The sequence below is a fragment of the Echinops telfairi genome, unplaced genomic scaffold (genome assembly GCF_000313985.2).
Source record: "Echinops telfairi isolate 266 unplaced genomic scaffold, ASM31398v2 ScPeMD7_25;HRSCAF=90, whole genome shotgun sequence".
NCBI classification, from domain to species: domain Eukaryota; kingdom Metazoa; phylum Chordata; class Mammalia; order Afrosoricida; family Tenrecidae; genus Echinops; species Echinops telfairi.
The window spans coordinates 532,913-543,788 of NW_022103922.1; the positions used below are offsets into that span (position 1 = coordinate 532,913).

The 10,876-nt window shown below is 64.0% G+C and overlaps 2 protein-coding genes across 5 annotated transcripts; both read right to left on the reverse strand.

Moving 5' to 3' along the window:
* Nucleotides 1-1,448: 1,448 nt before the first annotated feature.
* On the reverse strand, nucleotides 1,449-3,950 carry TOR4A (torsin family 4 member A). 3 transcript variants are annotated; one of them, XM_045289293.1, is made up of 2 exons: nucleotides 3,634-3,950; nucleotides 1,449-2,833 (listed from the first exon to the last, which is right to left on the reverse strand). In XM_045289293.1, exon 2 carries the CDS (start codon nucleotides 2,799-2,801, stop codon nucleotides 1,563-1,565), a length of 1,239 nt encoding a protein of 412 aa, XP_045145228.1. In that variant the 5' UTR covers nucleotides 2,802-2,833; nucleotides 3,634-3,950; the 3' UTR covers nucleotides 1,449-1,562. The 3 variants fall into 3 exon arrangements, with proteins under 3 accessions (XP_045145228.1, XP_004714477.1, XP_045145227.1); XM_004714420.2 differs by having other exon boundaries at nucleotides 3,572-3,950; XM_045289292.1 differs by having other exon boundaries at nucleotides 3,407-3,950.
* An 893-nt stretch (nucleotides 3,951-4,843) lies between these two features.
* NELFB (negative elongation factor complex member B) lies at nucleotides 4,844-10,870 on the reverse strand. Of its 2 annotated transcripts, none has more exons than XM_045289295.1 (13): nucleotides 10,755-10,870; nucleotides 10,482-10,612; nucleotides 10,263-10,362; nucleotides 9,251-9,481; nucleotides 8,214-8,399; nucleotides 8,023-8,135; nucleotides 7,653-7,755; nucleotides 7,424-7,519; nucleotides 7,093-7,235; nucleotides 6,896-7,002; nucleotides 5,658-5,799; nucleotides 5,444-5,552; nucleotides 4,844-5,351 (listed from the first exon to the last, which is right to left on the reverse strand). In XM_045289295.1, the coding sequence occupies exons 3-13, from the start codon at nucleotides 10,311-10,313 to the stop codon at nucleotides 5,205-5,207; spliced, it is 1,428 nt and encodes a 475-aa protein (XP_045145230.1). In that variant the 5' UTR covers nucleotides 10,314-10,362; nucleotides 10,482-10,612; nucleotides 10,755-10,870; the 3' UTR covers nucleotides 4,844-5,204. The 2 variants fall into 2 exon arrangements, with proteins under 2 accessions (XP_045145230.1, XP_045145229.1); XM_045289294.1 differs by having other exon boundaries at nucleotides 10,482-10,645.
* Between the last annotated feature and the right edge of the window lie 6 nt (nucleotides 10,871-10,876).

The following is a 10,876-nucleotide window of genomic DNA, read 5'->3' on the forward strand; positions in this document are numbered from 1 at the left end:
TTTTCTTTGCATAAAACTCTCTCTTATACGTGAGTTGCTGTGGATTTGTTTCTCCAAAGTACCTAGACTAATACAGTTGGGGATGACAAGTTCAGCTCCTGGCCTGAGGGTAACTAAGAGCACCTGCCTTGGGGCCGCTGGGTAAGTGTTTCTCCTTAGTCTCCTCCCACTCTGTCCAGGACTTTCCGAGGGAACCCTCTCGATGTCGGGCACCATGGAGTCCCGCTGGTCTCAGGAGGCTGGTGGAGGACTGTGTCTTCCCAGCAGGATGTGACCCCACACTCCCACCTACCAGGTGATGGTTCCTGCCCGCCACTGAACTTAAGTGACCAACATGCACGCTACCACTGCTCTACCTGGCCAGGTCGGGAATAGGGGTCCCTGCTAACACCCGTGCTCCAGAAGCCCTGGAGCTGGGGGACAGGGCTCCTGGGGAATGGACGCTGTCCAGGCCTCCTGTTGTGCACCAGCCACCCACTCACCGTCTCCCCTCGCCTGCCTCTGGAGAAGACCCCACCTTTTCAGAATGCCCCTTTTTCACTGCAGTGTGCTAGACCACGTGGGGTGGAACTAGGAGGCAGTGGGGGCAGGGAGCAGCAGTTTGCTCAACATCCCCTGGTAGCTGGGGGTGGGCAGGCATGCCCACGGTGGATAAAAGCGGAGCCGTGGGCACCAAGAGGAGCCGTTTCGTGTAGCGGTCACGGTTGAGCTGAGACCGCATGGTGGGCAGTTGGGAACCAGCAGCAGTTCCTGCCGCAGAAAGACTGGCTTTCTAAGCCTGTGAACAGTTGCAGTCTGGGAAACCCACAGAGGGGCGCTGAGTCAGCATTAACCTGATAGTGGTGATTTTGAGGGGCGCCCCGTGAGGTGGAGTGGGGGGACCGACACATGCAGACAAGCGGCCCTGGCACACTGAAGGCAGGCAGACTGCCAGCCTGGACACTGAAGGCCAGCCCCGTGTGAGGGGCGGACAAGGCTGTTTGGGCCCACTGTGCCCTCCTCTCCACACCACAGCCAGGCAGGCACTGCCAGCTCCGGCAGTGGGTGGTGTTGAAAGGCAAGGTGGTGGGGACCGGAGGGCCTGTTGTAGCCTCTGGTGAAGGAAGGCGCAGGAGCTGGCCCTACCTGCCCCTGGCACCGGGCGGAACCTGGCCAGGGCTCATCCAGAAGGAGGCTGGGGGCCAGTCCCCACCCTGCTATCCCAGCTCCACAGGGCCCCCAGCTGTCTTTGTGGCTGGTCCCCCTGAAACCACACCTTCCTGGGGGTGCACCTTCACCCCGAAGCAGTGTGTGTGTGTTGGGGGAAGCCAGAGAGGGTGGGATGTTCACCATGGCTTGGGACCAGGTGGCAGGCCTACCCGCCCACCCTCTGAAAGCAGCAGCAAAGGGTCTTCTGCCTGCCACAGACAGGGCTGGAGGGGTGCACAGAAAAGAGCCTGAGTCGCGGCCCCTAGTGCACCTTCACAAACAGGTTTATTCGAGGCCTCCTGGCGCCACAAGGTGGGCACCATCCCCCAAAGCACCGCAGTCCCGCCACGGTCCACGAGGCCAGCCGCACCTCGCTACAGGAGGTTTACCTGGGCCACCACCGGTTTGCAGCCGGTGACGGCGTACTCGCGGCCAGACACGCGGTAATAGCTGAGCTGTGCAGCCAGGCGCTCCGCCTGCGCCTGCTCTGGGAAAAAGCCCTCTCCGGCCATCTCTTCCCGGAAACAGCTGACCACGTCCCACTTTTCCAGCAGCAGGAAGGGGACGATGGCTGCGACTCTCCACAGCGGGTGCTCACGCACCAGGAACGCCTGCAGGCTGGCGCGCAGCTCCTCCTCCGCCCAGGCACCCCCACCCTCGCCCCCAGGCCCCCGCGGCAGCACACGGGAGGCGTTCTGCAACACAAAGCGCGTGACCTCGCCGCCACCTGCGCGGCTGAGCAGCACGTAGATGGCACTGTGGAACTGGTGGGAGCGCTGAGGCTGCAGGAGGCTGTGCACCTCGTCCAGCAGCGCGGGCGGCATGGTCTCCACGTCGTCCAGCACCAGGAGCGGCGTCTTCTCCTCGGCCTCGGCCCGCGCCACCACATCGGCCACCAGCCATGCGAGCTCCTCCCGGCAGGCCTGCGCAGCTCGCGGCTCGGGGCAGTGGTGGCGCGCGTGGTACTGCAGGACCAGCGCGCCATCCTCGAGCACTGCGCGGAAGTGGCGTGCCAGCAGGCGGCCCACGTGGCTCTTGCCCACACCGCTGGGCCCATGTAGTGCTAGCAGCAGTGGACGACTGTGCACGTGCGTGGCCAGGTAGTCCCGCAGCAGGGCCACGATGCGCCCCACGGCGGCCGGCTGCCCAAACACGGCGCGCTGCAACGCCTTCTCCAGCCCGTCAAGGTCATAACGCAGTGCGTTGTCATCCAGGTTTTCAATGGCGTTCAGCACCTGGAAGCCCACGATGGCGACGAGCAGCAGCAGACAGTGCTGCGCGCGACTGCGGCGCTCGGGGCGGGGCAGGTACTTGCGCGAGCTCTCCGGGTACAGCACGATGCGGCTGCGTCGGCGCCTCTTGCGCGGTGCCCGGGAGGCCAGCTGTGTGGTGCCGTCGAAGGTGAAGATGCGCGGCTGGTCCTTTCCCGCCAGCGGTGTCCGGGGCCCCGTGTCGGCCGCAGCCGTCGAGCCCACGCCAGGCAGCAGCAGGCGGCGCTTGCGCAGGAGGCAGACGCGGCGGCGCAGGCGGAGCACCGCGCGCACTGGCGCGATCACGCAGGCGCAGGGGTCACGGGGCGCTGCGGGACTGGGGCTGGGTTGGCCATGGTCCATGGCTGGGTTGCAGTGCACGCAGGTCGCCGCCCCTGCAAGGACACCCGAGGAGTTCTGACCTCTGGCCTCGGGGTCCAGAACCCACTGGAACCTGTCCCCCCAACTCCCAGGGTGGTCTGCTTCCCCAGCGGAGGGAGACCGCAGGTTAGAGGGTCAGGGCCTGGCTAGGGCCTGGCTGCACGGAGGCTGGCCTGCTGACCAGGAAGCGGCTCCCCCGCAGAGCCGCATGCAAATCGCTGGGGCCTCCGGTAAACAGCGGTGACCAGCGGCCAGGAGGAAGTAGCTGGAGGGGGTGGGGGACTGCCCCGGCTTATCTACTGCCTTCCCGGCTTCCCGGAGGAGGCATCAGCTCCAACCTGGCACCAATTGAGGTGGCAAAAGGTCATGTCTGAACTCGCCCCTCTCAAATCACACCCCCACCCCCACGAGTACAGAAAGGAACCTTCACATTGAGAAAGTTTTGGGGGTCTAGCCGCAACTTTTGCTTTTGAGACCACACCCCAGGCCTGCCCAGGCTCAGCCTCTTCTCAGGTCCCCACCCCCAAAGTAGGACCTCCCACTGTGGATGCCCCTGGACCGGGCTGCGGCAGTGAGGCAGGGCGTACCTGGCAGACCCTAGAAGGTAGGAAGGCATCTACAGCTGTGTGGCTGCCGGCAGCCTGGACCAAAGGGCTGCTGGAGGCCCGGGAAGGATGCACGAGCTGCCGGAGGCGCCAGGGAGAGGGCGAAGGCAGGCAGGCCTGAATGGGGACTCCCCTAAACCCCTGTACCTGCAGCTGTGTCCAGCTCCGGACCCCCTGCCGCCCTGCCTGCTGTTGCTCGGGATGCCCACCTTGAACTCCGCCAGCTGAGTGGGGCTTGGGAGACTGGACCCGGCAAGGCGGGGCCTGAAGGGCAGTGACACCTGCGGGTTCCGCGGGTCCCGGGAGCGTCTGGCCTCCGGGAGGCCGCTGGAAAGTTTCCGCTTCTATCGCAAAGGAAGTGAGTCAGGGTGGGCGGGCGGAGCTTACGCAGGACAAGACGCAGAGGGGAGGCTGGCTGGCCTCTGTTCTGGGGTCATCTCGCTCACTGCCTCCATGGCAGGTCAAGGAGGGGGCACTGCCTGTGCCCCTCTGAGCCCTCCCCCACCCACCACACCTCCCCTGCTGTGCCTGTAAACAGGGAGGGGCCAAGCCCTTCAGCTCCATCTGCCCCAGGCTTCTGCCTGGCAGACTCCGACCAAGATCAGCACTGGCGAGGAATGCCACACTGCAATTGGGGTCCCCACTGCTGTGCAAATTAAAGAACTTGGGGGGTCCCAGGGGAGGTCCCCTGCTTACTACCTCTCAGCTCCTTGTTTGGGCCCAGAGACTGATCCTCCCAGCCCCCACCCACTAGTGCAATCTTCACAGGCCACCTGGGCTGGGCTGGTTGCCCACCCATGCCATCGGTGCCCCAGCACCTCTTGGCCAGCATGCCCTGCTCCCCCTGCCACTGGTACGGTGGACCACGGCTCAGACCAGCTACAACCAGGGTGTCAGCCTCTGAAGCTGGTGGGGGCCGGGCCTCCTGCCCCTCCCCTCCGATGCCTGTACCTCCTGCAGGGAAGGGGACTGGCACCCTCCTTACTTTCTGCCTCCACCCCCCTGCGGATCCGCCTTTCCTGGTCTCCCATCTGAAAGGCCCTACCCCAGCACTCAGCGCACACCTTATGGCTCAGCTCCCGGATCTTGTTTCCAGGACTCCCCACCAGCCTCAGGGAAAATGGGTGCAGGTAGTAGCAAAGCTTCCCTGATATGAGTGGGGTAGCAGGTGCAGGCTAGGAGGCAGCACACCTTGGCCTGGTGCCCCTACAAGTGACCACTGACCCCAGGGAAACCAGAGCTGTGGGCACTGCTCCCCAGGAAGTGGAAGGGGCTAGGCTCCCTCACCAGATGGGCCACCCTGTGTGTGCCCTAAGCCTCGGTCCCCAGGCTGTGCGAGGCTCCTGGGGCTGGTCCCTGGAGGGCCAGGGGCACTGAGGGCCACAAGCCCACTGCACTCACTCAATCACTTTCCTCTCGGACTTTACAAAATGCTTTTTATTTACAGTCTCCTCTCACCCACGGAGGGGGTGGGAGGGGCCAGCTCCACTGAGCCAGGGGCTGAGCCCCCACCGGTCACAACATCCAGGTCAGGCCTTAAGCCAGTGCAGTCTCTGTCGCAGACCTGAGAGGGGCCCAGGCTGGCCAAGCCCAACACTGTCCCCCAGTGGCAGGGTCACAGCACCCCCTCAGCCACCAGGGGTTCCACAAACAGTGGGCTGAGCTAGCAGGTCCAGCCTGACGACCACACGCTCCTGGCTGGAGCCAGCACTGTGGGGGTGGCCAGCAGCAAAAAGCAGGTGAAGCTTCCACCTGCCAGGCTCGGAGGGCATGTCGGGCCTCACTGCCCTGCCAGGGCAGACACGGGGGGCAGAGGCAGCTCCAGGGCGGGTGGCTCGGCCTCAGGTGCTGGGCTGGACTTTCGGGGGTCACGCTGCTCCAGCTTCTGGCCCAGTTGCAGGTACAGCTCCTTCACAGCCTCCCCGCTCTGTGGGCCACACAGGTCAGTGGGGCTCGTGTCCCCCACCCACAGGCCTCAGAGGTTACACACCATCCTGCCACGGGCCCCTGGGCACCCACCTGGCCTGTGGGCTCCAGGGCCCGCTGCAGAGCCTCGAGGCGGGCAGGGGCCACACGGTGGTGCAGGTGCAGCAGCAGCCGCAGCACATGCCGGTGCACGTTCTCCTTCCTGGGGAAGGGGTGCGTGCTGATGGGGTGCAGCCCCTTGCCCCAGTGTCCCTCACCCTAGGGCCCCCGCTCCCTCCTGACACCAGTGGGCAGTGTCGGCGGGCACCTTGGAGAGGCCGTGAGGAGGAAGCCATCAAACAGGCTGGTGCAGAAATCCTCCAACGAGAACTCGTCTGCCAACAGGGCCAGGCTCCCGACCAGCAGGTGCAGGAAAATGTCGCCGAACGCCAGGTCCCCGAAGGTCTCCGCTGTGGGCACAGGCTGGTCAGCCCCTGCCCGCACACCATGCAATTGGCCCTCACTCAGGGGCTCCAGGTGCCCAGGGTCGCAGCTTGGGGGGGTGGGGGGTGGGAGGAGGAGGCACTAGGTGGGGATCTGGACAAGGGGTAGCTGCCCAACTGCCCCTAAACTGACCCCACGGGGAGCAAAACAGCAGGGAGCAGCAAGCAGACGCAGGCAAACCCTGAGCAGCCTAGCGGGGAGTCCAACCCGAGGCTCTAGGGCGTGAGCTGCCTGCTGCCCAGTCAGGATGGAGGAGCGTGGAGGGGCTGCCACTCTTCCCCTCAACGGTGGCACACTGTGCCCAGCAGTCCACACGCTCACCGCACGAGGACACTGTGGCCAACCCTGGCCAGGACAGGAGCCCCAGATCATCCGAGGCTTGAGAGGTCAGGAGGGCTGGGACTCTCGAGCGGAGACCCACAAGACCCCAGCAGTCCCAGGGAAATGGTGGTTGGTGTGTGGGGGGGGGAGGGGGGCAGGAGCCCAGCTCAGCGCTCTAAGGAGAAAGCTTCACAGGAGCCACCTAACTGGGAGGCAGGGTGCCACCAAGTACAGGACCTCTGTCCAGTAGCCCGTCTGCCCACCAGGGACAAGTCTGACACTGTCACTGTTCCAGATGAGACAGGGTGGTGCAGTGATGAGCAGGCCACCACCTGGGCTCCTGGAGCACAGTGGAGGCCCGCACCAGTGTGAGCGGGAAGCAAGGAGAGTGCCGGACTTCAGAGGGGCAGATGTCTTCACAGGGACCTCAGAGGGGAGGCAAAGGAGGGGGCTGAGCAGATGGGTGAGGCTCCCTGCAGTCCCTGGTGTAGGTCCCACACCTGAGCCAAGCCGGGGGCAGCCGTCAGCGACTACACTCAAGCACTGACTACCTTACAGCAAGACCCAGAAGCTAACAGCCCCCTGTCCAGCGCCCGTGAGCCCATGGAGACCTGCAGGATGGTGAGGTGCCCCGGAGGGGCAGGCAGTGCAGACTGGTGGGGGTGGGGGGAGATGGAAGGGGCGGGAAAAGTGCTGAGGGTGGGGCCAGGGCAGCAGGCACATGGTGGGGTGGGGGCTCACCGAGACCTGGCAGCAAACGCAGCAGGGCACTCTTGTTCCTCTGCTTGGCCGTGTGCAGCACATAGTAGAGCCCCACCTCGCAGGCCATGCGCTGCTCCTGCAGGAACCTGGGCACAGGGACCATCAGTCAGGACACTTGGGGACCCCCCACCCCAGGGCCCAGCGACACAGGAGGCACTGCAGGCCTGCTGACGTACTTGGTGAAGCTCTCGGGGAGCGAGCTGGGGTAGGCCGCCGGGGCCCTCTCCTCGGCCGGCAGCTTCTGGTCCACGTTGAAGGTGTGGTCGTCCACCACCAAGGACATGAGCGTCGGCAGGAATCTGGTGACCAGCTCTGCCTCCTGGGGGGGCCACCCACTGAGAGGACTGCCCTCCCCAGGAGGGCAGCTGCTCAGAGCCCACCTCCAGGGGCTGGGGGGTGGTCTTACATGTGGGGCTCTGGGACTGGGGACGGGAGACCACAAGGAAGCAGCCCTGTCCTGCCCAGGCAAGGTCTAGGGTCAGCCTCCTACAGGGGGGCACCTCATACCATCTTGGGCTCCTTGAAGACCTGGCTGTCGATCATGTCCCAGGCGCCCTGGCCCAGTGACAGCAGCCGGAGCAGCAGCAGCAAGTCGGGGCTGTCCTGTGTGGGAGGGGCCATGCTGGCAGTGGTTTGCCAGGTCCGCGCCCTCCTGGCCCACCCTCTTGACTCCAGCGGACCTGTGGGGTCCTGTGCAAAAGGCTAGTGCCATGTCCCCGGTGGTGGTTGGGCTCACCCTAGGCAGCGTCTCCTGGCCAACCAGCTCCTGTAGATGTCTGATGACACTCAGGGAGAGCGTGTTGATGGCAAAGGGGTCGCACAAGATCATGGACAGGTCCCTGGGGACAAACAAAGCCCTGGTGTGACCTCAGAGCCCAGTGGCCCCTCCATTCCGGACTCCCACAGAAAGGCAGGAGGCCACGCTCTGAATGCCTGCCTGGACCCTCTGACCCAGAACAAGCCCCCAACCCCTACCCTCCCCCCAACCACCTGATCCAGGAACAGAGACCAGGTGCCCCAACAGTAGACGAAGCCCCTCGAGAGAGAAGCAGTGCAGCCGCACTCAGGCCCCAGCCTCCCTGAGCAGCCGAGGGGCTGGGCCTCACCCCAGAACCTGCTCTTGCCCCTTCTTCACGCCATCCAGAAAGCCCTGCAGCTCCCTCGCTCGCTTGCTGTCCACGAACCGCTCTCGGATGCAGGCGTCCAGGCACCAGGTGAACTGAGGGGGAGCGGTCGGCAGTCAGCACCTTGTGGCTGGGCAGCACTTGTGGCTGGGCAGCGAGGCGGGAGGGGTTACCTTGTGGCAGGGGTCCACGGTGCAGATGTCGCTGACGTCGAGGTCGTGCAGGGACATGAGCAGCTCGGCCCGCAGCGTGCAGTAGTGCACGTTGCGTGTGCGCAGGAACAGCGTGCGCAGAAACTGGAGCACCATGTCGTACAACTTCACGTTCTTGCCCACCATCTGCGTCAGCTTCTGCACCACCTGCAGCACAGGCGGCCATGCGAGGGGCATCAGGCACTGGCTGGGGCTGACAGGACCAGAGAGAAGCCACAAGGGCCAGCGTCCCGCCCCTCCCCCAGCGTGCATGTCCAGCAGGCCGGCCACCACCTGCACCTGGGGCATTTGCTCCAAGAGAGAAGCCACCACCCTCACAGGCTTCGTTCGGAGGTGGTGTGTCTTCCGTGGTGGAAGCTGTGATGGGTGGAGTGGGTTCCCCATCAGGCGGGGGCTGCTTGCCACAAGTCAGCAGTGTGAGCCCACCAGGCGCGCTCTCCACAGACTAGCGACAAGACTCTGACGTACACAGTTACAGCCTCAGAGAAGCACGGGGGCCGTTCTTCTCGAGGTTGGAATCAACTCGATAGCAAACAGCCAACTCACTGCCACTGAGCGCGTGGCAGCCCTACAGGACAGGGAAACTTCCCCTGTGGGTTTCTGTTCACGGTAGGTCTCCTTTCTCTGGAGGAGTGCCTGCTGGTCTTGAACTGCTGGCCTCGTGTTAGCAGCCCGGCCCACGAATTGGCAGTGGGAGGTTTAATTCACGTGAAACTGTCTCTTTCTTGGGACAGAGCGGCCAGGAGTCAGCTAACCCCTGAACCCAGAACAGCTCTCTGTGATCTCAGAGTCCCGCCCACCCGCTGACCAACTGGGGCTCTTGTTCAGGACGTGGCACGGACACGCCACACACAGATGTGAAGTGCAGAAGAAGACATGGCCCCTGAGATGCCCACCCACTCACCTACGATGCAAACGGCCCAAGCAGGGCACCAGAGAGCAGCAGGCCTGCCCCAGGACGCAGGGGCACGAAGCCGGGGGGCCCTGTCTCGCCTCACCTCGCCCTGGCGCCGGGTCTTGGGGGAGGGGCTGAAGAAGTTGTGCAGCACGGAGAGCTCGCTGCTGAAGAGCGCTGCCTCCTTCTCCAGGGTGTACTGTCGCAGCAGCGGGGACACCTCGTCCCCAAACAGCGCCTGGTTGTCCTGCCAGATCTGCCGCTTCACCTCCACAGCGCAGGCGCGGTAGAGCTCCTTGTCGGCCATCACCAGCTTCAACTTTTTCTCAGGGACCTGCAGAGGGAAGGGCCTCGTTGGCCTCGCCAGACCAGAACCCATGAGGGAGGTGACACCTGTGCTGGCGTGGAAGCAGGTGCCAGAGCAAACCCGCCTGAGGCCACTCAGCATGTCCTGACTCAGTGGACCCCCAAAACACTGCTATCCAGTTGATGCCAAGTCACAGTGACCTTAAAGGACAGGGTGGAGATGCCCCCATGAGTTTCCAAGACCGGAACTCTCTACAAAGCCCTGTCCTTCCCCACTAGAGACCCAACCAAGCCGAAACGCAAGGGCTCCACAGTGTCCTTGTCCTAGTCTTTAGGGAGCAGCGCTGGTGGTGTAGTAGTTATGAATTGGGCTGTTAGCCACACGGTCAATACTCTGAAACCACCAGGTGCTCCCTGGGAGAAGGTTAAGGCTTTCTACTTCTGTAAGGAGTTACAGACTTCAAAGCTCACAGAAGCTGTCCTACCATACCCTATGGGGTTGGTATCAGTATGAATGGGCTCTGAGACAGTGGGTCTGGCTTGAGCTTTCGGTTGACTCTCCAGGGGGTGGCCAAAACTTTCTTCTGCAGTGCCACCGGACAACTTTCAATTAGGTGCTAAGCGGAGAGCTTGTGCACCCTAGACTCCTGGGGCCGGTCTAGCCATGTTGGCTATGAAGGGCCCAGACCTCACCTCAAAAGCCAGATGGCACCTCAGTGGGCCTCTCCAATGGGCAATGAGCTGGACAGGCTGGGCAGCATATCGAACCTGCCGGGAGCTCAGCTGATGCCAGGGCGTGCAGGGCTCACCTTGGGCAGGTGTTTCATGACGCACATGACCACGGGCTGCAGCGACGGCATCTTCACCAGAGAAAAGCTCTTCTCCAGCAGCTCCTCCAGTTTCTTGTACCTGGAAGGAGGCCGCTCACGGTTGTACCTGGCCAGCCGGGTCCCTGGCGGCTGCCCAGTACTCCCCAAGGCCGAGAAGCCACCGGGGTTACCTGCTACATCTCCGCAGTGGAGACTCACCTTTCCTCCGCCTTCCCCTCCAGGGCGATGGCGGACACCCTCTCCAGCAGCTTGTCCCGCAGCTCGTCGAACACCGACTGGTGGAACTCCAGCCGTGGCGTCCCGTGGAGGTCCAGGAAGGGCAGGGCAGACTGCAGGGAGGGCAGGAGCACGCCGTTCTCCGTCTGAGGGGCCGAGGGGCTCTATTTCAGCCGCACGTTCTCGGGAGCGGACAGCACCCACTAACAGGGCACGGGACGTCTCCCTGTTGGCCCCCCACCCCGCACCACCCACCTGGAACTGCTCAATGGCCTTCAGGGGCTCCGTGCAATTGGTCAGCGTCTCCTTCAGGTCCTCGCCGTTGGCCACGCCCAGGTCTTGCAGCCCCGCGAACAGGGCCGAGGGCCCGGTCCCCG